Source organism: Rhamphochromis longiceps, linkage group LG7 (genome assembly GCF_057381845.1).
Source record: "Rhamphochromis longiceps isolate RC_006_pf linkage group LG7, R_longiceps_female_GT1.1, whole genome shotgun sequence".
In the NCBI taxonomy this organism is placed as follows: domain Eukaryota; kingdom Metazoa; phylum Chordata; class Actinopteri; order Cichliformes; family Cichlidae; genus Rhamphochromis; species Rhamphochromis longiceps.
In genome coordinates, this window is record NC_140563.1 from 26,430,377 (window position 1) to 26,452,218 (window position 21,842).

Below are 21,842 nucleotides of genomic sequence, written 5' to 3' on the forward strand. Positions count from 1 at the left end.
TTTTTGAGACTTCATTCAGAGATTTATAGCCCTTTTACACTAGCACCTCTGCTCAGCTCCGTTTCAGTCGTTTTCCATTACAATTAAGTACCACCTATTGTGCGTGAGGTCATTACAGCAACATTCCTGAAACTCCTGCAATATCATTTGTAAGCAACACAAACATCACAAGAATGGAAGATGTTGTAGCAATAGTCGCTCTCAAGACGCTATCAGAGCCAAAGACCACAAACCTGCCACAAGGTTAGACAAAGGGTAATACTGTCTGCTCTGGGACTACCCCAGGGTTACCTGGTAGTGGTTTATGAAATAAAAATTCTGTTCCACACTGAAAACTTTATATTCCAGAGGCCGCTGGATTAAAATGGAGGCTCTCTTTGTTGGTGCCATGGTGAATCCTGGTATCAGAGCTCCAATGGTCATTCATTATCTTACTTTAATGCGTGACTGGTAGAATAACTCGCATGCTTAACTCTGGAAGAACACACTCCGGGTTGATTAAAGTAAAGGTGATCAATCTCTTGATACTCAGAACAGAAGTTATGGTCAGGCTCAGTTTGTGCAACAGCTTCTCAGGCATTCACGTCATCAATGGGACGCTAACACACAGGCTGAAAGTAATAAGTAATTTTATATATGTATATGACTCAATGCCCCACACATGAATCCTGGAATACCTAGAACTATACAAGATCAGCAGGATGCTGAGAGCCTTCATCAGGAACTCAATGGGGATGTGGCAAACAACACTAGAGGCCAATTTCAAGCCTGTAGCACAAGTCACTATCGAGTGTGGGGTCTACAAAGGAGATTCGCTGTCCCCACTGCTTTTCTGCATAAGCCTGAACCCCCCTCAGTCCAATCCACACCACGAGGATCTACAGGAACGACATCTGAATGTCATTCGGACTGGAGAAGTGTAGTTGGACAGTAACAAAGAGGGAAGGTAGTCAGAACTGAGGGGATTGTAATACCGGACAGCTGCAAGTACCTGGAAATCCTAGGCAAATGGGAACCTTAAAGAGGCCGCTAGAAAAGCTGCAAATAGCTGCAGAGAGTGAGGCAAGTGCTGTGGAATCAGCTGAATGGGAAAAACAAGATCAGGGCTATCAACACCTACGCCCTGCCCGTGATCAGGTGCCCTGCCTGGATAATAAGCTGGCCAAAGGAGAAGACAGAAGCCACTGACATCAAGACGAGGAAGCTCATCACCATGCATGAAGGATTTCACCCCAAGTTCAGCATCCTGAGACTGTATGCTAAGCGGAAGGAAGGGGGCCTGGGACTGGTGAGTCCAGGATGAGGCAATGAACATCCACAAATACATCAGGAAAATGGCCACAACTGGCTGTGTGCTTAGTGAATACCACAGGTGGTAGAACCCCGAGAAAGAAGAGGAGCAAGAGGGGGAGCCATCATAGAAGGACAGGCCCCTGCACAGTATGTACAAACGCAAGATACAGTACAAGATCCATAGAGGGTGGGTTCTACCACACCAGACAATACCCCAGGTGCAGGCTGTGCAAAGCTGGCCTTGAGATAATCCACACAAAACAGCAGGGTACAAGATACTAGCAGGCAGGTCATACATGGAATGCCGTAACCAAGTGGCCGGCATAGTGTACAGAAACATTTGTGTGAGTATGGCCTGGAAGTCCCGGCAATAGTCAATGTTTTTTTGTTTTTTTGGGTTTTTTTGCCTGTCCCGTTTGGCTTTTTTGCCATCAGAATTGTTGTCTAAAGGCAAAGAAAGATGCCCAACGGATTTACTTTACCAAATGGACCATCCCAGCCTTGCCGTAATGGTCTATTTGATTCATCTTTGCTTTTATTGTTTATTTTATTTTATTTTCACTTGCTACACACGGGACAGACTTGACTGGGGAAAAGAAAGGGGAGAAAGAAAGAGGGAAAGAATAACAGCGGAAAAGAGGGATGGGGATAAAGGGCAAAAAACAAAAACCAACAAAATAAGCAGACAAAAAATGCATATATCAATCACCTGAATCACCTGTTGAGAGAGAAAAAAGAGAAAACAAGCAGAAGAAAAAGAGAGCAGTATAATAAACAACATCACGATGATCTATGGGAATATAACAGTAAATACTAAATATTAAACATTATTGAGCAGCACGTAAGATCGACAGCGCACAGTGTGCTTTGAGGTAGGAGCCAAAAAGGGTGTAGTTTGTGTGTGTGAGCACTCGTGTGTACACCTGTGAGCGTGAGCGCGCTTGTATTTAAAAGGTTCCTTCATGTAATGATCTGCTAGAGGGTGTGGGGGGGCCACAGCCCCGTCCTCCAGGGCATGAAGCAGGTATGGAGGAGATCAAGGCTCCAGACATCCAGAGGCCCTCAGAACACAAGAGACCAAGGAAGACCAACAGAGGGGCAGCCGCGCCACTGTCCCAGAAAGAGCTGACGGCCATAGAGCAAATAATATCACATTGACGGCCATAGAGCAAATAATATCACATTGACGGCCATAGTCAATGCGATATTATTTGCTCTGCTGCTTATTTTCCATCCTTAAGTACAGCGTGTGTTGTGTGTGTGTTCACGTTACTGTGCTGGGTAAAGGCACACTGTGCGGTCAGTGTGCTCTGGTGTACTCTTGTTCGTGTACCACGAGGGGTCAGTCTGAGGAGCTCATCGCCACAAGTCCCTGCATGTGTGCCCCTGTGGGCAGTCTGCTTATTCTCAGTGTACAAGCCCACTGAACTGAGCTGGAACAACTTGTCACAGCTCATTGCTGATCCACGAATCTGCTCAGGGTCCCGGAGTACAGCAGGAAGAGGCTCCCCTTCAAAGTAAAGCAGTTCCGTGCGTCACAGCGCTGTTTGTCTCCGCGGTGATTTCACTCGAAGCTGAAGTTCAGGAAAACGCTACAGCACAGACTCCGTCCTCATGGACCTGGAAACCGCTCAGCACAGTGAGCCGTGTCTGCCTCTGTGAGGGAGCAACAGGCTGATTTCTGCCTCAAACCACCGCAGTGAGGTAAGCAGAGCCGCACAGCCGAGCAGCTGTCCGCAAACAAAGCGCTTGTCCTGGTGTGTGTGTGTGTGTGTGTGCGCGCTGTTTGGTTCTCGGTCAGCCTTCAGTTCAGCTTTCAGCTTCTCCAAAACTGGAGAAGCTGAAAGCAAATATCATAAAGCGTCTTAGTAAGGTATGAAAAAGCCCTCTGAAAATACAGAATACTTACTATAAAAACACAAATAATACGACAAAGTAAAACAGTACGGTAGAGCTCAGTAAACCCATTAGAGAATAATTAGGAAAATGTAAAAGGCTTAAAAATAAGGTGCAGTAAAAATATATGAGGAGTGAGGAGGGAACAGGAGTCTGCTGGGCAGATGTCACACGGGGTATGAAAGAGTTCATGCAGGTTTTGAAGAGCTGATTACTGACACACACAGCTATGCTCTGGGTGTATGAGGCCTGATGGGAGGGAGCTTTGCAATCTGGCCATTCTCTTTCCAGCTGTTAGCTTTTCTCTCTCAGTACAGTTGAGCTGCTTGCTCAGCACAGGCATGCTTCCATTCATGCCAGCCTTTCCTGCTCCAACCCCGGAGGTTGAAAGATCATCACCACCATCGCTCATACTCACTTTATTAAGCAGTTGTTCCTGCACTGCAGACAGTGCATTTCTGTGTATTCATTTGGCAGAAAATTAAAAAAATTTAATTACCACTTCTAACAGTGGTAGAAAACACCCTCTTCCTTTGAGGACTAACCCGAGAAGCATGCTGATGTACTGAAGGTGGGGCACTGCGTCAGTGCTCCAGGTAGAGGGTCGCCACAGCGCATCATCTGCCTGCATCTCACCCTGCTCCATGTAACATCCTCCATTTGTTAGCGCAACCTCTGCAAGTTCTCCTTCACTGCATCCATCAATCCACTCTGAGCTCTTGCTCGTTTCCTCCTGCCTGGCAGCTCTAGATTGAGCATCCTTTGTTCAAACCAGCTCAGCGTCGCTTTTCTTGTTGCAGTGTGTCTCTCACAAATCATGACACTCATTACCACTCACTCCACCCTGCCTTGACTCTCTTCTTCACCTCTCTTGTACACTTTGCTTTAGAAGGTGGATCTCAATGATTGTAGGGTCTGTCTTACAATATAAAGCATACCTCCACCTCTCCGGGCTCTCCTCCACCTGCTCTCTGTTCTCACTACAAATAGCTATGTCGTCTGCAAACATCACAGATCCACAGAGCCTCCTGCGTGAGCTCGTCTGTCACCTTATGTGTCACTTCTGACTTCTGAGATGACCAAAAGTTTACAAAGTGAATTTAATATGTTATTTGTTTGGACCCAAAATGTGTGATTGAGCCTGTGATTTCATTAGAGAGCTGCTTTCACATAGAGTTGTGTAGGCTCAAAAGTCATGCTTTAGTTACAGGTTGTTCCCTGCTGACCAGCTTTAAGCCACTTTCATGTTGGCTTCACTTCTCAGATCAAGAAGCTGTCCATCTTTTATACCGTTTGAGCTTGTGTTTATGTAATTCACATTCGGCTCACGCTGCCTTTTGACTTTTCCTTCAACTCATCACCTTTTCCATCAAGACAAATTAAACATGATTAGGAAAAGGCAGATGAGGGAATCTGTTGATGAGCCAGTAAGGGTTAAGAGGTTTACCACAGAAGAAGAACCAAGCAGTGACATCTCCTGTTGGACATTCTCTGTTCTTGCTTTAGAGCCTAACGGAGGGACCGTATTGATCATGGTCTTAGCTGCTCTTCCACACACAGTTAGTGAGCAGCTGGATCGTCTGTCTGTTTCAGATCAAGTGTGGAAACCGGGGAATCTGCAAAATGAGCAGGCCTCCTTCATGCTGACAGACAGGCGGAGTGCTGTGTGGATGTTTCAGAAATCTTTGAGAACATGTGGCTGTCAAGCACTCCTATTTCGAGCTTTATCTTACAGGCTCTTTAAAAGGCAGAAGCACACACTGTTGCGTTTCTCCGGTCTGTCTGTGGCTCTGTCACACAGCAGTCAGCCGTGCTATGTGGGGTTAACCAGTGCTGCATGCTTTACTGTTGAGTCATGCTCTCTCACTCTGCTAGCATGTCTTCTGAACGCTGTGTTTGTTGTTCTGAGTCGTACTTGTTCTGGGTGTTGTGATGCACAGCAGTGCGGTGTGTGCTTTCTTAAATAAATGATTGTGTGAGACATAATGCAGATGAACGCTGCTTGCTTTACTTTCTCGTTAGTGTGACCTTGAAGCTGACAGGAACTAGAGAACAGAGTACAGACTAATGTTCCAGCTGCAGTCCAAGACAGTGGAGTTTGAGTCCATCCAACCACAGGAGGACAGACCATGCGGAGAGGCAGCTAGGTGATACTGAGGTCAGCCGGTAAGAAAACATGAGATGGAAACAGCTGACTCCCTGATATGTTGGCTGTTCTTCATTTCTAACTTTTTATCTTGTTTCTCTCGGGCTCCTTAGCTGGTTAGCAGCAGCTAAAATTTCTTAAAAGCCAAGTTGATGGCCAGTGACGGTGTTCTCTCAGATGGATTAAAAAGTAGAAATTAAAATGCTTGTATGAGATGTCAGAAGGTGCCGGCGTACATGACTGTGTGCAGACAGTCCACACAGGCCCAGCTGTTACTGCAGTCTAACACAGCGTCGCCCATTTCTGTGCTTTTCTGATCCCACTGACTGATTCAGTTTGTTTCCAAAGAGAGTGTAACCCAGGTTTCATTTCTCTGTACACAGTCTACAGATGCCCCCTGAATGCAGCACAGGCTGGTGGTGACAGAAAACAAGTTCAAGATTGGGAATGAATTCGTGCCAGTGACCACAGGAAATGCACAGACACAAAAGTTATTAAAATGCTGTGACGTCACAGCGAGCAGACAGTTTCCTCTCAGGCGTCTTTAAAGTGAACTCGACACTGTCGGAGCACGGCTGATGTTTTTCAGGAGGTCCTGCGTAGCGCTTGTATGTTGTGCTGTGACTGCAGCAGTAATAGAGACAAACAGTCTGAAAAGAAGCTCCCTCACTCTACATCGTAACTGTTCCCATAGCGAAGCAGGACAGACAGAGGTTGGTGCTTTGAGCTGTAGGCACATACACGAACAGCTCTCATTAAAATCCTCTTTTTGGCTTTTTTGTCTCATGCTTCATTTTGCTGAAAAAGGCAAAGGTATCAGAAGCGTCTGCTCTGTGGTCTTATCAGAGTGCCGATGTCACTGAAAGCACGCTCTCCTGCCCGCCATGTCACCATACTAGTGCTGTTCACAACACTACCAAAGCTAACAAAGTTTCAGGAGAAAAGTCGGTCCATGTGCAGCCTTGTTGTTTCAGTGATGATTCTGCGGGCTGATCTGTGCTCCTAATGAAGCCACTGTGTCACCCCTGTGGAATTTGGCACATGTATAAATATCTTTGCAACAGTAATTGCCTGCAAGTGACAGCAGCCAGAGCTCAGCTGTGTGATTGCATCTGAGGTCAGGATAGTTTGACTTGAATGGCCCAGACACGTATACTTGCCAGTTTGTGCTAACATGAAAATAAAAAGTGAAGCAGAGACGTAATGGATGGTGTGTAAGCCTTCACAAAATCCAAACCCATGACTTATAAAGATTCATAACAACTGTACAAGGATGATTTTTTAAATCACTTGTATTTTCACATATTGTGAGATTTGCATAAACCTCAGCGTGTAAAGTTTGAGCTGTGAACATCTTACTGCTGCCATTCTTCCCCAGCAGCAAGAGCGCCTCCCAGAAGTCCACTTCCACAAAAGTAGGTCACAATAGTCCCAGAGATGCACCCAGCAGTCACTTTGTTAGTCACTGCCAGTTACCACAAACACTCGAGCACAGTCCTCTGTCAGTGATCAGGGTTAGGGAATTACTTTTTCACACATGGCCAGGATAGCTTTTAAATTGATGAATAATCATTTAATAAATGCATTTGGTGTTTACTCAGGTTATAGTTGACTAATATGGAAATTGGTTTGATGATTTGAAACATGGAAGTGTGACAAATATGCAAATAACTAAGAAATCGGGAAGGGGCCGATAGTTTTTCACAGCGCTGTCTGCAGTAGTAAAACTCTGCTGCCATTGGCTGCGTCTCTCTGTCGTTCTGTCATTGTTCCTGAGGGCGGAAGCAGCAGCAGTCCCAGGTTGATTTAAAGCTCCAGACACTGAAACAGTCAGTTAGAGCCCAAAACCACAGTCTGCACACATGTTCACAGCACGGTCTGTGTGCGATTCTTTCTATATATTCTCGGCACCTGTGACACTGACATTAGTAATTCCTGGAGTTATAGGGGCTTAAAATCTGCATGATTAAGTGGGCGTGGCCTCTTTGACAGGTGGATGGTGTCAAAGAGTTGGAGTCCCAGAGCCGGACCTCTCATCCATGTTTGTGCTCTTTGCTGACAGACAGTCATAAAGTCTGTGCTTTTTATTTTATGTCCTCATCTGCTAAACACGCTGTAACGTCCTTCTCTTTAAACTGAATTATTTGTCCAGTTCTCTGCCTAATGTGATGTTGTACGTCATTCTAAAATATTCTGGCATATACACACGGTTAAAAATAGCTGCTGAGTAGTTCCAATTTATAATTAGCAAAGAACAAGAGTAGTTAAGCTTAGACCTCTCCAGTGTCTTTTAACTGAGTATATATTATTAGTATTTAAAAGGAGCATCCATCCATGCCAAGATACTGAACCCTGATTTGCCCCTAATGCATCCACTACAGTGTGAGTGCGTGTGTGAATGTTAAACAAAAGTTCTTGTATGGATGTGTGTGACTGAGGGGATGAGGCTTCTAGTAAAGTGCTCAGAGTAGAAAAGCACTATGTCAGTTCATATATTAACCAGTTCTCCTGTGTCTGTCTGGACTTGTGTTCACAAGTATGAATGAATGATGAACAAAATATAAAGATTGCATAATATTCCCCTCTTCACCATCTATCAAATTTCCTATGCAGCAACCCACCCTGAGGTTGAGAGACGGGGTGGACTATACCTTAGACAGGTCAACAGCCCTGAGATGAGCTGTGGACATACTCACATATTGGCCTGTGGCCAGTAAAGAATCACCAGTTTGTCTTTGGAATGTGTGACGAGGCACCCGGAGGAAACCCCAGCAGGCACAGAACATGTCCACGCGGCTGCTTTGAAGCAGGCATGGTAAGCTTCATATATAGTATGCTGTTGAAAGCACAGTGACTCGTAGGACATGCACAATTGCAGTGAGTATAGCCTTGACATTTCCTATATTGTTGCCGTACGTGGTAAAATGATTAAATAAGGTTGGTTGTTGAGAGATCCACAGACAGACACTTTGACAAGTGATGAAACTGATATTTCTCCTTGTTGTAACATCACACTCAGAAACAATATCTTGACGTGTCCTGGCAGGCTGGCCACTAAATGAGTGTAACGATGGACTGGAACACTTGTAGACATGTGTTGCTGACATCAACTTTAACCTGTAATAAACAAGTACTGTTGCATTTTCAAAGTTTTGGTACCAAAAGCTTTGTAAGTTGTTCTGGTGACAGTTCACTTCATAATTAATCCTTCTGTCAGCAGTCACATCATCAGTAAACTCCAGTGACCCGCTTCCACTGGCAGGCATACATGATGACAACAGGGAAACATAAGGTTTCCTGCACCACGTTTGACAGATGATGACAGATAATGAGCTGGTCAATGCTTTTCTCTTACATCATTCTGGTACAAGTTAATCTGGCTGTCATCTGTCCACTGATTTTTTTTTCCTAGCACTGAGGTGGAAAAGTCTACTCTGGCCTTCCTGTTCGTGAGTCTAACCAGTGGCTTGTACCTTGTTGTAAACCGTCTCTTGTACACTTATTCACTCAGGAGTTCTCTTGTTAGATGTTGTAAGGGCTTTTCTTCCCCAGGAAATAATTCTGCAGTCGTGAACTTTAGTTGTTTTTGTTGACTTCCAGGCCTGTTGGTTTTCCTGAGCCACCCGGAGCGTTGCTTCTTTTTAAGAATGTAACAGATTGTTGGTCACTCGTAAGTTGTTTTTGGTCTTTCTGCACTGACATCAACCCTTTATGGACCTCGTGTTGTGAGTTCCAGTGAACAGATCTATTAGCTGCTTAATTTGTCATTCAATGATTCATTTTTAATAACTTTATGCATTTTTGTGGTTAGAAAAGTGGTGACACTCTTCTCTCAGATATTTCATTACTTAAACAAAATTACTTTTCCAGAGTTAGCTGTAACTGAGGAAGTGACATCTGTGCTGGGTTGTGACAGCGGTCACACTACAAGTGTACAACTGAAATATGCTAGGCCCACCTCTTCATGTGGGCCAAGGCTTAGTTTACTAAACTGTTTACTAAAATGTGCACCAGTGAGTCACTGGGGCGTGTGAGTAAGAGGATTCACCACCATTGCAGCTCAGTAGCTAGACCGGCTCATCTAACAGTGTACTGGAAACATTCCGATGGAGTTTTGGTCAATGTTGAAATGATTCCATCACACAGTTGCTCCAGATTTGTAACAGTTTCACCACATCCCAAAGGTGCTCTGTTGGATTGAGATCTGGTAAATGTGGAGGCTGTTTGAGCGCAGCAAATATCTCTTTGAGGTGATCTGAGCTTTGAGATGTAGCACATTATTCTGCTGGAACTATACATTGGGATGCACGTGATCAGCAGCAATACTCAGGTAGGCTGTGGGATTGAAACACATCTCAGTTGGTACTAAAGGGCCAAAGTCTGCCACCACCACAACACAACACAACCACACCACAACACAACCACAACCACAACCACCCCACACTACCTGCAGCAGCTGCCTGAAATGAATAGACCTAGCGACTCATGTCTTCAGTCTGGCCTCACTGATTGCTCCAAACACACCAGGTTACTGAGAGATGTGTGATAAATCAAAACAGCACAAAAGTGCAGTGTGTCTCGCAGTTGTGATATCAGCAAATACAGTTTAATAATGAATTAATAGATTTTCATTAATCTTCTACACCAAATTCTCAAAGTGTTCTGTTCGTTTTCATTCTCTGCTGTTACCTCTGGTCCTTAGAATCTGGGCCTTGGTATTTTATTCAAGGTGAAAGCCTGTAAAATGTGGGTTAAAAGCTGGCTGAGCTTTGCCAGAAGCAGCAGCTGATTGGCTGTGGCTGAGCTGGTGTGTTGTGATAAGAGCCCAGCCTTTTGCAGCTCCACTGTGCAGTCAGAGGAAGTCTGTGACGGAGTGAAGCACAGCACCCCTCACTTCTTCCTTCCACTCTCTCTCTGCTACTCTGTCATTCCTGCCATACCAGACATAGCTTACCACCAGCTGAGGTAGGCGCTCACCATAAATTTTTGGAAAGAACAGCCGGAGTCAGCATTCAGTCTTAAAACACATAATTACAACAAGTTGTGGAAACATGTCCTTCTCTCTGTTTCTGTCGCAAGAGCCAAGTGTGTGTGTGTGTGTGTGTGTGCGTGCGTGTGCGCGTGCATGCTTTTTCAGTCTTTATATGTGTTTGACATACAATGGCAGTGTGTGTATGTTTTCTGCAGTTTACATAATGTACGTTGGAATGCTTAAAACTAGCAGTGAAACTAGCAGTAATAATTCCAGTAATTAAGAGGAATTTTGGCCCACCCATCTTTGCAGAATTGTTGTTATTCAGCCACCTTGGAGGGTTTTCGACCATGAACCGCCTTTTTAAGGTCATGCCATCCATCCATCCATCCATCCATCCATTTTCTGCCCCTTAGCCTGGGCTGGGTCGCAGAGGCAGCAGGCTAAGCAGAGAAGCACAGACCTCCCCTGCCACCTCGTACAGCTTGTCCAAGGGGAACACCGAGGCATTCCCAGGCCAGGCGAGAGATATAATTTCTCCAGTGTGTCCCGGGTTTGCACCGGGGCCTCCTCCCGGTGGGACATGCCCGGAACACCTCACTCAGGAGGTGCCCAGGAGGCATCCTTATCAGATGCCCAAACCACCTCAACTGGCTCCTTTTGATGTGGAGGAGTAGCAGCTCTACTCTGAGCCCCTCCTGGAGGGCCCACCCAATCTCTAAGGGAGAAGCCAGCTACCCTTTGGAGAAAGCTAATTTCCGCCGCTTGTATCTGCGATCTTGTTCTTTTGACCACTACCCAAAGCTCGTGACCATAGGTGAGGGTAGGGACATAGATCAGCCGGTAAATCGACAGTTTTGCTTTTACGCTCAGCTCTTGCTTTAGCACGATGGTCAAATTGCGAACAGAATTGGTGACAAAGGGCTGCCCTGGTGGAGTCCAACACAAACAGGGAATGAGTCCGACTTATTGCCAGTTATGCAGACCAAGCTCTTGCAGTGGTTGTTTAAGGATCGAGTTCTCCAAGTCCACAAAACACATGTATACTGGTTGGGCAAACTCCCATGCACCCTCAAGTATCCTTGAGAGAGTAAAGAGCTGTTCAAGTGTTCTGCGACCGGGCGGAAAACCGCATTGTTCCTTCTGTATCCGAATTTGACTAACGGAGCCCCAGCCTGCTGCCTCTCACCAAGGGCAACTCCAAACTGAACCAGAGTCCAGCTCTTCTCCGGGAGACTGGTTTCAGAGCCCAAACTGTGCACTGAGGTGAGCCTGACTATATCTACCCGGTACCTCTAAACCTAATGCACTAGCTGAGGCTCATTCCTACCCAGAGAGGTGACATGCCATGTTCCAGTCGCTAGTCTTGGTAGAAAAGAGGATCGTTACGTCAGGTTTTGCTCCGTCAAGTTTGTATGTCTTAGTCCTGGTCTTAGTGTTAGTTACTTCCTGTTTTATTTTAAAAGTGTGACAAAGGACCCGACGCACACAACTTTACAAGGTACGTGTATGTTTATTTACATTGGATTTTTGCTCAGTCTTCTCGTACAGCTTTCCAGCTGCCATACTTCCGTTCAATCCAACACCATACACACCTCTCCCATCAGCTCTCGGTATCCAACCTATATAGGGGAGGCATGATAAGATAATGGAAATCAGCTGTTCTGGTCAGCCTCCCTGACACCACACCCTGAACCCACTGCTTCATCTCTCCCCTGCAGCTGAACCACAAACCACACTTCACCACAGATAGTTGCTTGTGTCAAGTGTGTTGTGTTGAGATTTTCATCTCCTTATCTCATTAGTTAGATTTAGTTTAGCTCTGTGTTGTTCCTCTGGTGTCTCCACTCCTTCCTAATGTCCTCTTGTGTATTTAAACCCTCAGTTTGCATTGGAGTCCTATTTCTGCCTTGAACATAGCAGTCCATGACACTTCTAAGAAAGGATGCAATCAAGATAACTCTAGAGACGAGTTATCTGTTTTACCCTTATCCTTTTTTAGCTTCCTTTCTGTCCCTGCATTCTCACTCATACTTTCACACATTTAATGCTTCCAGGGGGTTTGGGATTTTCAGTAAAATAATTTTATTTCTTTGCTGGAGTTTTAGGGTTAACCCTGGGTTTTTTGTACTACAAAGGTGGTTGACTTCTTACTGGAGTAAATCACAATGGTGACTTAAGCTGCTCCGAAGCTTCATTCACTTCTCTGAAGTTGTGCATTTTACTGGTATATTTTTATAACCTTTTGATATTTTTTGTCGCCATTTGATAACATTGCTGTAGTAGGTAGTAGTTAACCCTGGGTTAGCTTAGCGATTTGATAACCAGCTTTGTATGACCGTTTAGCCTGATCGCCAGTGTTAAGATAAGTGAAAGATACTGTCACGGAGGAGCAGGGAGGACTCGGCGCAGACTGAAATCTCAGAAAAACAGGTTTATTTACACACTCCAGGTGCACTATATACAGGTGAAGGAGAAGGGGGCCAGGGTTCCCAGGGGTGCAGAGCGGGGTCGGGAAAAGCGTCCAGAGTCTCCAAACCAAACACGAGAAATCTGCATACAGAGAACAAGAGTTAGCACGGAACTTTCACGGACAGAGCTCAAAACTGGCTGAGGCTAAAGTAGCACTGACGAGCGTTACTCAATAGTCCAGCGGCGAGGTGCTCTCAGTCACTGCCTTAAGTAGCGGGAGCAAACAAGGTGAGGAGCCACAGGTGATTGCCTACAGGTGGTGGAGGCCGGGAGCTCACAATGAGCTCCGCCCAGGCAGCGAGCAGAGAGAGAGGAGAGAGAGAAAAGACAAAACATAACATGTAGCCACACAGGGCCAGCCGAGCAGGCACGGGGACCATGACAGATACCCTGGATATGTTGAACGAGCTTCGTACTGTAGGGCACTGCTCATCTACTAATTAGAAGGTTGGTGGTTCAATCCCTGCCTGCTCCAGTGTGCATGCCAAATAACCTTGGGCAAGATACTAACCTCAACTTGTGCTCCATTGGAGTTTGAGTATTAGAATGAAAGTACTTAAGCATAGGGGGAAAAGTGCTTGTTTGAATGGCTTTAAGTGTGTTTAAGAGGCTTGTTGTATAAAGAGCTTTGAATGCTCAGCTAGAGTAGAAAACCACTATTTAAGAACCAGTTTGTTTACCATTTTACCTCTTGTATTCTAAGATCTGCTTTCTCTTCCAGCTGATTTAGCTTCCTCATGCTGAATCTTCCTTCATTTTGTCTATAGGCTATAAATCTAAACTGTTTTCCACTATTATATGATGGAGCAGTCAATACAGCGAGGACGACCAGGTCCTCGGTTACTTTCTCCTTTTGAAAGTCATTTAAAGTTGTTCTGCTGAGCTCCCTGGGTTTACTCGGCCCTGTAATGAACTCTACACCAGGTGTGAACACAGAGAAACAATCAATTTCCTAATTTTCTTTTTTCAAAATTATAACAATTTCTTCAGATCTCTCACCCTTGAAGACAATGTGGTCTTCTGATGAAAATCCCAGTGTTGTTGGTCTTAGCACTTTTCAGGGATAATCAGTTTATGTCCATCTCAGACCCCAGATGCCAATCAGTCATAGGATCCCGTAGGTGACACCAAGGTCGTCGTGGAAATATGAAATGAATTGAGGTGCACACAGCACAGAAACTGTTTTTTATTTTATTTTCTCTTGCAAAGGCGTCGAACAGCAGCACAGGGCAGCAGTCTGTATGCAGTCTGTAAGCCTAGAATATTTATAGAGTATAGTTAATCTGTCTGCCATGGTCACAGAACACTGTAACAACAGATAACTCGCTCATCAGCATGTGCTATAACTGAACGATTAGATGGGGACACAATTTGACCGTATGGAGCCTGCCATTTGTTAAGGTTGGGACTTATTAAGGCTTTTAACACTGAAGCAGAAGAATCCTAAAAAAATCCATGACAAATTACAACCATTTATATAAAACTGCAGCTGTGAGTTATTTTAGTAATCAAGTACACTGACAAGTATCCCATATCAGTGACATTCACATCCAAAAACTGACTGCTGTCTACAGTGGAGTAGACAGCAGTCAGTTTTTGGATGTGAATGTCACTGATATGGGATACTTGTCAGTGTAATGTCTACTCCACTGTAACCTATGTTGTCCGCGATCAAGACGAAAACCACATTGTAAAAGAAGAGAAGCACTAAAGTGCTGACTGTCATCATTTGTCCCACAGTGAGCAGTAAGATGCAGCGCTTTAGTGACAGACTTCGGCCTGCAGCGTCACTGAAAATGACTTCTTTGTATTTGAAGAGCAGGATACTGCTTCCTTTCACTCAGACACTGAAGTTATTGAATATTTGAGGATCCCGAACTTTTTCAGGATAGACTCTTTCCATGAAACACAGCAATACCCTCGAGTGTGCCTGTGGAGAGCTTCTTCAATCTGGGGAGTCTTGTGCTAACTCAAAGAAGTCAAAGGAGGAACATATTGGATTTAAAACTTCTCCCCATGAGGTTTAGTCCACTGGTAAGCTATTATTTGGCAAAGGAGCAGCTTTTCCCCTATTTTCAGTATTCCATTTTAACATGCTTTTTCCTTTTATTCATTTTTTTCTTGCACATATCTAACAAGCCTGTAAATTTCTTCATCTGTTGTTTGACTGATTTTGCTGTGACCTGTCCATAGTTGGATCCAATATACTAATAGGTGTAAAAAGGAAATCGAATGAACAACACTTAACTCTTAATTCTAAACCTGCACAGTGTATTTAACCTTCTACAGCCCACTGTTGCCCTCTGACCCTCACCCAACACAATCTCAAACCGAAAAAGTGTTAGACCTCCATATTTACCAAGAGATATGAACGCAGACATTATGACTTTTCTATTAAAGTTAATGTCCACACTTATTAATAGACACAGACAAAATAATAGTTACTAAAGCCCGAGCCACCAAAAGGGAAAAAGTTCTCTGTGTCAGTCTACCCGACCAAAGAGACTTTATGAAATCCAGAAATGTGCAGATTTTTAAATGTGGTCAGCTTTACTAGAAACCAGAGAACACACAGATTACCTGATTTGTCTACCCTTTTTTTCTTTAAATGATATATTATAGTCTCTCTTGGGTTGCTTTTGCAGTTTGTTTTGGATTGTTATCATCTGTGGTGATAACTGTGAACCTCTTTCTGCTCAGTGTTGCAGCATTAGTCTAAATGTGAGCAGAGTGCTGCCCTGTACACTTCACAATTCATCCTGCTGCTTCTATCAGGAGTCGCATCATCAACAAACACCAGTGACCCGCTTCCACTGGCAGCCGTACATGCCCATACCATAATGCTCCCTCCACCATGCTGACAGATCATGTGGATGCTTCAGATCATAATCTTCTTTCTTCATACATTTCCTCTCCATCATTCTGCGAGTTTCAGTGAACAGATGGCAAATGCAAGTTCAACACTTAGAACTGACTCCAGATCTTTTATGGGTCATGAATCAGTTTGTCATCAACTGCTCAGTTACTTTTGAGCCTCTGGAAGTGGGAGACTGTAAAAATGGCCATAATTCCTAAAGAGTTGATTCGGTTCTTTGTTAAACCCTTTGAATTAAAGCTGATAGTCTGTACTTGGACAGCTGCAGAGCAGAATCAGTGAACAGATTGATGTCTAATGAGCCCCTGCTGTGGGATGGGGGGTGTGAGCAGGCACACACAGATTTATACACACATTCACACGATGCATACATCCATCCATGGGAGGGTGAGGATTATCTTTGCAGGCAGAAAGACAAGAAGATCCGGTTTAGCCACTTAGAAGTCTTTACTGAGCGAGCCTCTTTACCCACTAACCTAATTGACACACAAATTGTCATGCTAAAGAAATACTCGCTGCTTTTATATAGAAAGCACAGACAGCTGTCATTTGATTTCTTGAGTAACAGTTTAAAAGTGACTTTAAAGATGTTCATGTTCAGCAAAGGAGAACTCTGCCACTAAGGTACCAAAGTCTAGTGGCATGAGTGGAAAGCATGAATCAGCCTCAGGGCAGAACTCTTCAGCTCAGGAATGTGAGAGCTCATTAATCGCTGCAAGCAAGACTGAATATTGAATGTAAAAATGCAGCAGAGCTGCGAGTGTGCGTTGCTGATGTCCTCCTTTATGTTACAGCTTCACTGCAACTCTCAGACGTTGGACAAAGACAGAGTTAAACAGAGCTTGGCGTTTGTGGCCAGCCAATGAGAAAAAGACTCCTTGCTAAACAGACAAAATGTCAGATTTCTGTCTTGGCTACAGAGCAGTCAGCAGGATTCTTTACAGCTTGGTTAAGTACCTGACGTAATGATAAAACCTCCCACCAGTTCATGAATGAGAGGCTCTAAAAAGCTCTGTTATACAAAGACTGTGTGTCTGTGAGTTTGTGTGTCTGAGAGAAATAGTCTTGTCCTTTGGGTGTGTAAGGATTCCCCTGTTTCGTTCTGACTTCCTGCTTCCTGTCTGTGAAAGGGCTGACCAAATCAGTGCATGTACGAGAGCTGAATGCAGCTTTGTGTCTCTGTCACTTGTCAGTAATAAGTGTGGTTTGAACAGTAAGTGAGTCATGCAGACTGCTACATTGTCAAGTTAAAGCTGCAACAAGTTCTTGCCATGTGCTGAGCGACACTCTGTCCACCTGCACGTCTCCACAGCTGCTGCACAGTGACAGACTGTGCCAGACTATGGTGCTGCCGTCACAGTGCCACTCCTGTAGTCTGACATTCAAACTGCTGCTCATTCTAGCAATTCAGCTACTGCTAATAGTGAAGCGTATGAAGCACTCTAAAATCTCATATTAAAAACCAAAGACAAAACATTCACAGCTAAGAAGTGTTTTTCTTTTCAAACAGATAAGATAATACGCTGAAGTATAAAAATCTTTTTTCCGCACACACAGAAAGAACATATCGCACATGCTCCACTTCCTAGGAATCCACTGCTTATTTAATGTTTGCGTCTGGAAAAACAAACATAACCCTCTTATCAGGTTAGGCTGAGCAAACATCTCACTATTACAGAACATACAGCATGGTTACTTGAAGGAAAGGACGTGGAAGTGTGTCAGTGTGTGTTAAACTTTGTTTAGATTAGACTAAAATGTAAACCATCACCAGTTTGTCTGTTTGTAACTGGAAGTCTCACAGAATCTTAGTTCGGTCATTCCCAACCACCCATTTTGACTTCCAGGCCTTACTCGGCACGGATGTTTCTGTATACACTACCGGCCTTGGTTATGGCATTCCATGTATGCCCTGCCCTCCTGGCATCTTGCACCCTGCTGTTACGTGCTGGATTGTCTCAATGTCTGCGGTTTTGCCTTCTGGTAGTACAGTCTGATTACCTTCCCTCCCTTTGCTACAGATACATTTCTCCAGTCTGAATGACATTCCAATGTTATGATCCTCATGGTGTGGATCAGTGAGTAGATGTCTTGTTCACTGGCATGCAGCATATAGCAACTTTCCTCTGTGTTGCCTTGATCTTGGCCTCTGAATATAAAAAAACTAAATGCAAGTACCTTTATGTGCTGTGTTGGTTCAGAGTTTCAGTTGGCACATCCCTGAAAAAACTGCAGCAGTGTGTAAGAGGGTGGCAAGATGTTACAGTCTTTGCAGACAGCTTCATCAAGCATGTATGTAATGTGTGGACGATGATGAAAATACAGTTTGTCAGCGAACACATCCTAGCATGTCATTTTCAAGAGAAGATAACTGTTTTTCACTTCAGCTGTTTCAGACCTTTCATGTTGCAGATCTGGTATACTTCCTGGTGTATTTCCTCTGGCACTGTGAATGTTACATCTCTGCTTTGCCTCTTCTTCTAGTGTCTGACACCATGAAACTGAATCCACGGGAAGCTCTGCTTTATGTAAGTATCTGTTGTTTTTATAAGGCATCATAATGAGCTGTAAAGGAGCTAGAATGTCTTATTAAACTTGCCTGGTGTGGCAAATGCACTTTAAACACCAGCTAGCCAGCCGATTAGCAAATATGCTAACACACTTCACTACCAAACAGTCAGCAGATGGCACAGACCCAGATCTGTCACATGCCATCATTTCTGTTTCGAGTGAGGTTCCTTTTGTGAAGCACAGGGGCCATACCATTTGAAAACATCATCTAGCTTCAGCCATACAGGCGTTTTCCAAACTTATAGGTCTGTTTTTCCATCTATCATCTGTGATAGAGTAGCTGATGTGAGGTAGTGTTTGCTGACTCTCAGCAATCTGTGAGCATTGCTGCAGTCAATCGCCGATGCCATGTTTGTGACACTGTTTTCTGTCAGGGAGACTGTGTGCTGACAGTGCAGCTTGATGAGGACGAAGAGAAGGAAGCAGACTTTTACCTGATTTTCTCTGGGTCTACACAAAGGCACGTGAGCAGTACACTGCGAGTGAGTCATGTCACACTGCAGGCCATGTGTCCAGGTATAACACACACACATGTACACATGCATGCACATGCACACACTCACACTCGCGCGGCTGGTTGAGTGGATTTTTGAAATACCAGAACAGAGAGTGCAGAAGTTTTGCAGGTGGATGAAAGTATGTGTGTTCACATGAGTGGAGCTGCTACAGAGCCCTCCTGCTTTCACCGTCCACTGAAGCAGTCCTGTGTTGGTTCCACTAATCCAGACTTGAGCTCCGTTAGGTTGGGATCTGGAGCCTGGGACCATCTGTACAGACTCACAGTGCAGACTCCTGTACTCAGTTCTTCATACTTCATGCTTTAGTGAATTTGTTTACTCTTTAATTGTCTTATGGATGAACTGAGGTAGATAACTTGTTGGTGAGTGAGTGATAATTTTGATGGTTTTGTTGATGTGCTGCTGACAACTCCACCCATAGATCACACATTAGCACACATCACGTATCAGGTTCTCTGCATGTAGATCACCTGCCAGAAACTGACTGTGTGTGTGTGTGTGTGTGTGTGTGTGTGTGTGTGTGTGTGTGTGTGTGTGTGTGTGTGTGTGTGTGTGTGTGTGTGTGTGTGTAGGCCATAATGTGTGTGAACAGGTCTTGGTGACACTGTGTTTGGCTCGCCCTGATGGATCAGTGGACACACACTCGCAGCAGACCTTCTCCTTTATACAGGTAACAGCATTAAAGAGCTCCTTTGGTTCAGCCCTGTCATGATGTCATGTGACTGGTGGGATGGATGGAAATGATGTGAGACTATTGCAGCAACTGATCACTTCCAATATGAGCACAAGAGTGTTAAAGTTTGGATTGTACGTGCCTGACAACAGAGAGCGGCAGACGTCTTCATATGTTGAAGAAAGCAGTCAGCACTGTGAGGCGGCAGGCCTGTTTACAATCCTGACGTACACATGAGCCAGTTTTATTTCTAATATGATTATTACTTATTAATGACTGCCACCCACAACTACAAGTATACCTGACTGAAACCTCCATCAAGGGACATTATTAACAACTCAGTTCTCAGACTGTGTGCACTGAGACTGAGACAGAGCAGAGTTTGCATCCATCCAGAAAGTTAACTTTAGCCATAATATAGATATATTACAAAATATATATTAGCAGTAATATAGATATATTACAGAAATGGGTCTGTTATAGGTATGAGGGTACAAAATATGGGTCTATTATGGGTATGTTACAATGTACACGATATGAAGGTACCGTATGTTATGAATATGCTATAACTATAAGTATGTACAGGCTGTAGTGGGTGTACAAGCTTTGTACAGGCTATGAACAGGATATAAATATGAAAACTATACAGAAATATGAACTATGCAAGTTATAAACAGTTGTAAACAGTTGTAGAATTATAATTATCGTATTGTACAGAATGTACAGAGGCTATATAAAGTGCAAGTGGTTGTGAGTGGTGGTTCAGTCCATGTTATTATTGTGTGTATGAGGGTACAGTTGGCCATTTGTTTGTTTTTGTCCATTGTGTGTGCGTAGGTGGTTGTGGGTGTGTGTTCAGTCCATGAGTTTAATGTGGGTCAGATGTCAGGAGGCTATGCTAGTAAACCTGTACCCTATTGGCTGGTGTAAAAACAAACATACTTTGTTTCTCAAGCAAGATAAAACCTAGTACAAATTCAGTTTCAGGGATCTTATGGTTAAGGATTTCTTAAAATATATATATTATAAAATAATATAGGTACCACAGTTTGGGAGCATGGGGCACCTTTGTGACATGTGTGTGATGAGTGTGTGCTGCAGGTCATGTTTGCAGTTTCCACAATGGAGGGTGATGTTTTTTTGTTCATCCTGTTTAAGAATGATGATTGGGCAGCAGAAAGCTGTGTGACACACATCCCTGTGAGGAAACAGGCAGATGTGAGCAGATGTACTTGAGTTGACAATTGACAGGTTTGACAAAGAGCCTGTAGGAGTGTATCTGAATGATGACTGCAGTGTGTGGTGTGCAGCACACAGAAGCATTCCTACTGAACCGGGAGCAGGTGAGTGAGAAGAGACAGAGGGGTCCTGAAGCTGCTGGTATTTAGAAGGAAACTCAGAAATTGAGAGTTTTGAAGAAGTGCTCAGCAGTGTGCCTCTGTTTGTGTGGTAGAGTCCAGAGGAAGCTGAGAGCCTGGCCCTGAAGCATGTCAGCCAGCCTCACCGCAGGACTGCACCACAAGCACCCTGCAGCACACACACAGATGTGCAGAAGGGAACGGTCACAGTGACGGACACGAACAGACCCGACACACGGATGGATGTCGCTTCATTTTGGAGCAGCTGCCCTGGTGAGTGAGCATGATTTCTGTGCAAACTACTGCAGTGAGAGTCAGCCTCACCTGGAAGAGGTTGAGAACAGACAGGTACAGGCTGCCCCTGCAGGGTCAGTCTTCTTCCAGTTCTCAGATGGTGACGGATTTTTCCAGCTCAGATGGCATTTGCATATTGTGTAATTTTAAAGGTTTGCTATTTAATTTTTTTGTATTCACCAAGGTGCCGAGCCAGAACCCACAACACAGCGTCCCAGCTTCAGAATGTTTAGCAGAATATTATGAAGGTTTATCTGGTTCCACCTGCAGACATGCACTACACACGTTTGATTAGCAGCCACGGCGGTCTGAGGAAGCTGAACCTTGTGATCCTCATACATCTTTTAGCACAGGGGTTTTATCTCAGTATGCACCAACATAGCACTTAACCAAAGAAGACCAGGTGTCCCACCCACAAGCTACTTCCTCTCCATGGGGAGCCCATGTGCTTCCAGATTATAAGGGGTATGTAATCCCTGCAGCATAATCTTTGTCTGCCTGTGCTCTCCTCCCAGCTGGACAGAATGTCTCCCTGTGGTGGTGTGCAGGTGCCATTGTGGTTGGTGGCTCACACCCAGTGCTGTGCAACTTCACAGAAGTCCTGTGGCTGTAATCTGCACCCACAGCTCATTGGTAACCTATGAAGAAGATATGGACATAGAGTAGCCGCAGCCATGGGTTTGTGAAGTTAGCTTTTTAAAAACTTGAGCTGGTATCATCTTAATTTTGTGGCCAGAAGTCTCCATACTGCGATAAGAGGATGGAGATTTTAAT

General features: G+C 44.4%; 1 protein-coding gene across 6 annotated transcripts in view; it reads left to right on the top strand.

Annotated features, from left to right (window-relative positions):
* Positions 1–2,581: 2,581 nt before the first annotated feature.
* LOC146665417 (uncharacterized) overlaps positions 2,582–21,842 on the top strand; it is a 62,421-nt gene continuing 43,160 nt past the window's right edge. Inside the window, exons 1-6 of one of the 6 annotated variants that reach the window (XM_085413093.1) lie at positions 2,589–2,997; positions 7,949–8,150; positions 18,139–18,182; positions 18,600–18,741; positions 19,316–19,413; positions 20,870–21,047. In XM_085413093.1, the coding sequence (XP_085269219.1) occupies positions 18,150–18,182; positions 18,600–18,741; positions 19,316–19,413; positions 20,870–21,047 (451 nt within the window). In that variant the 5' untranslated portion in view covers positions 2,589–2,997; positions 7,949–8,150; positions 18,139–18,149. Of the gene's footprint in view, positions 2,998–7,948; positions 8,151–18,138; positions 18,183–18,599; positions 18,742–19,315; positions 19,414–20,869; positions 21,048–21,842 lie in introns of all 6 variants that reach the window. The other 5 variants (XM_085413098.1, XM_085413096.1, XM_085413097.1 and 2 more) reach the window with 5 other exon arrangements.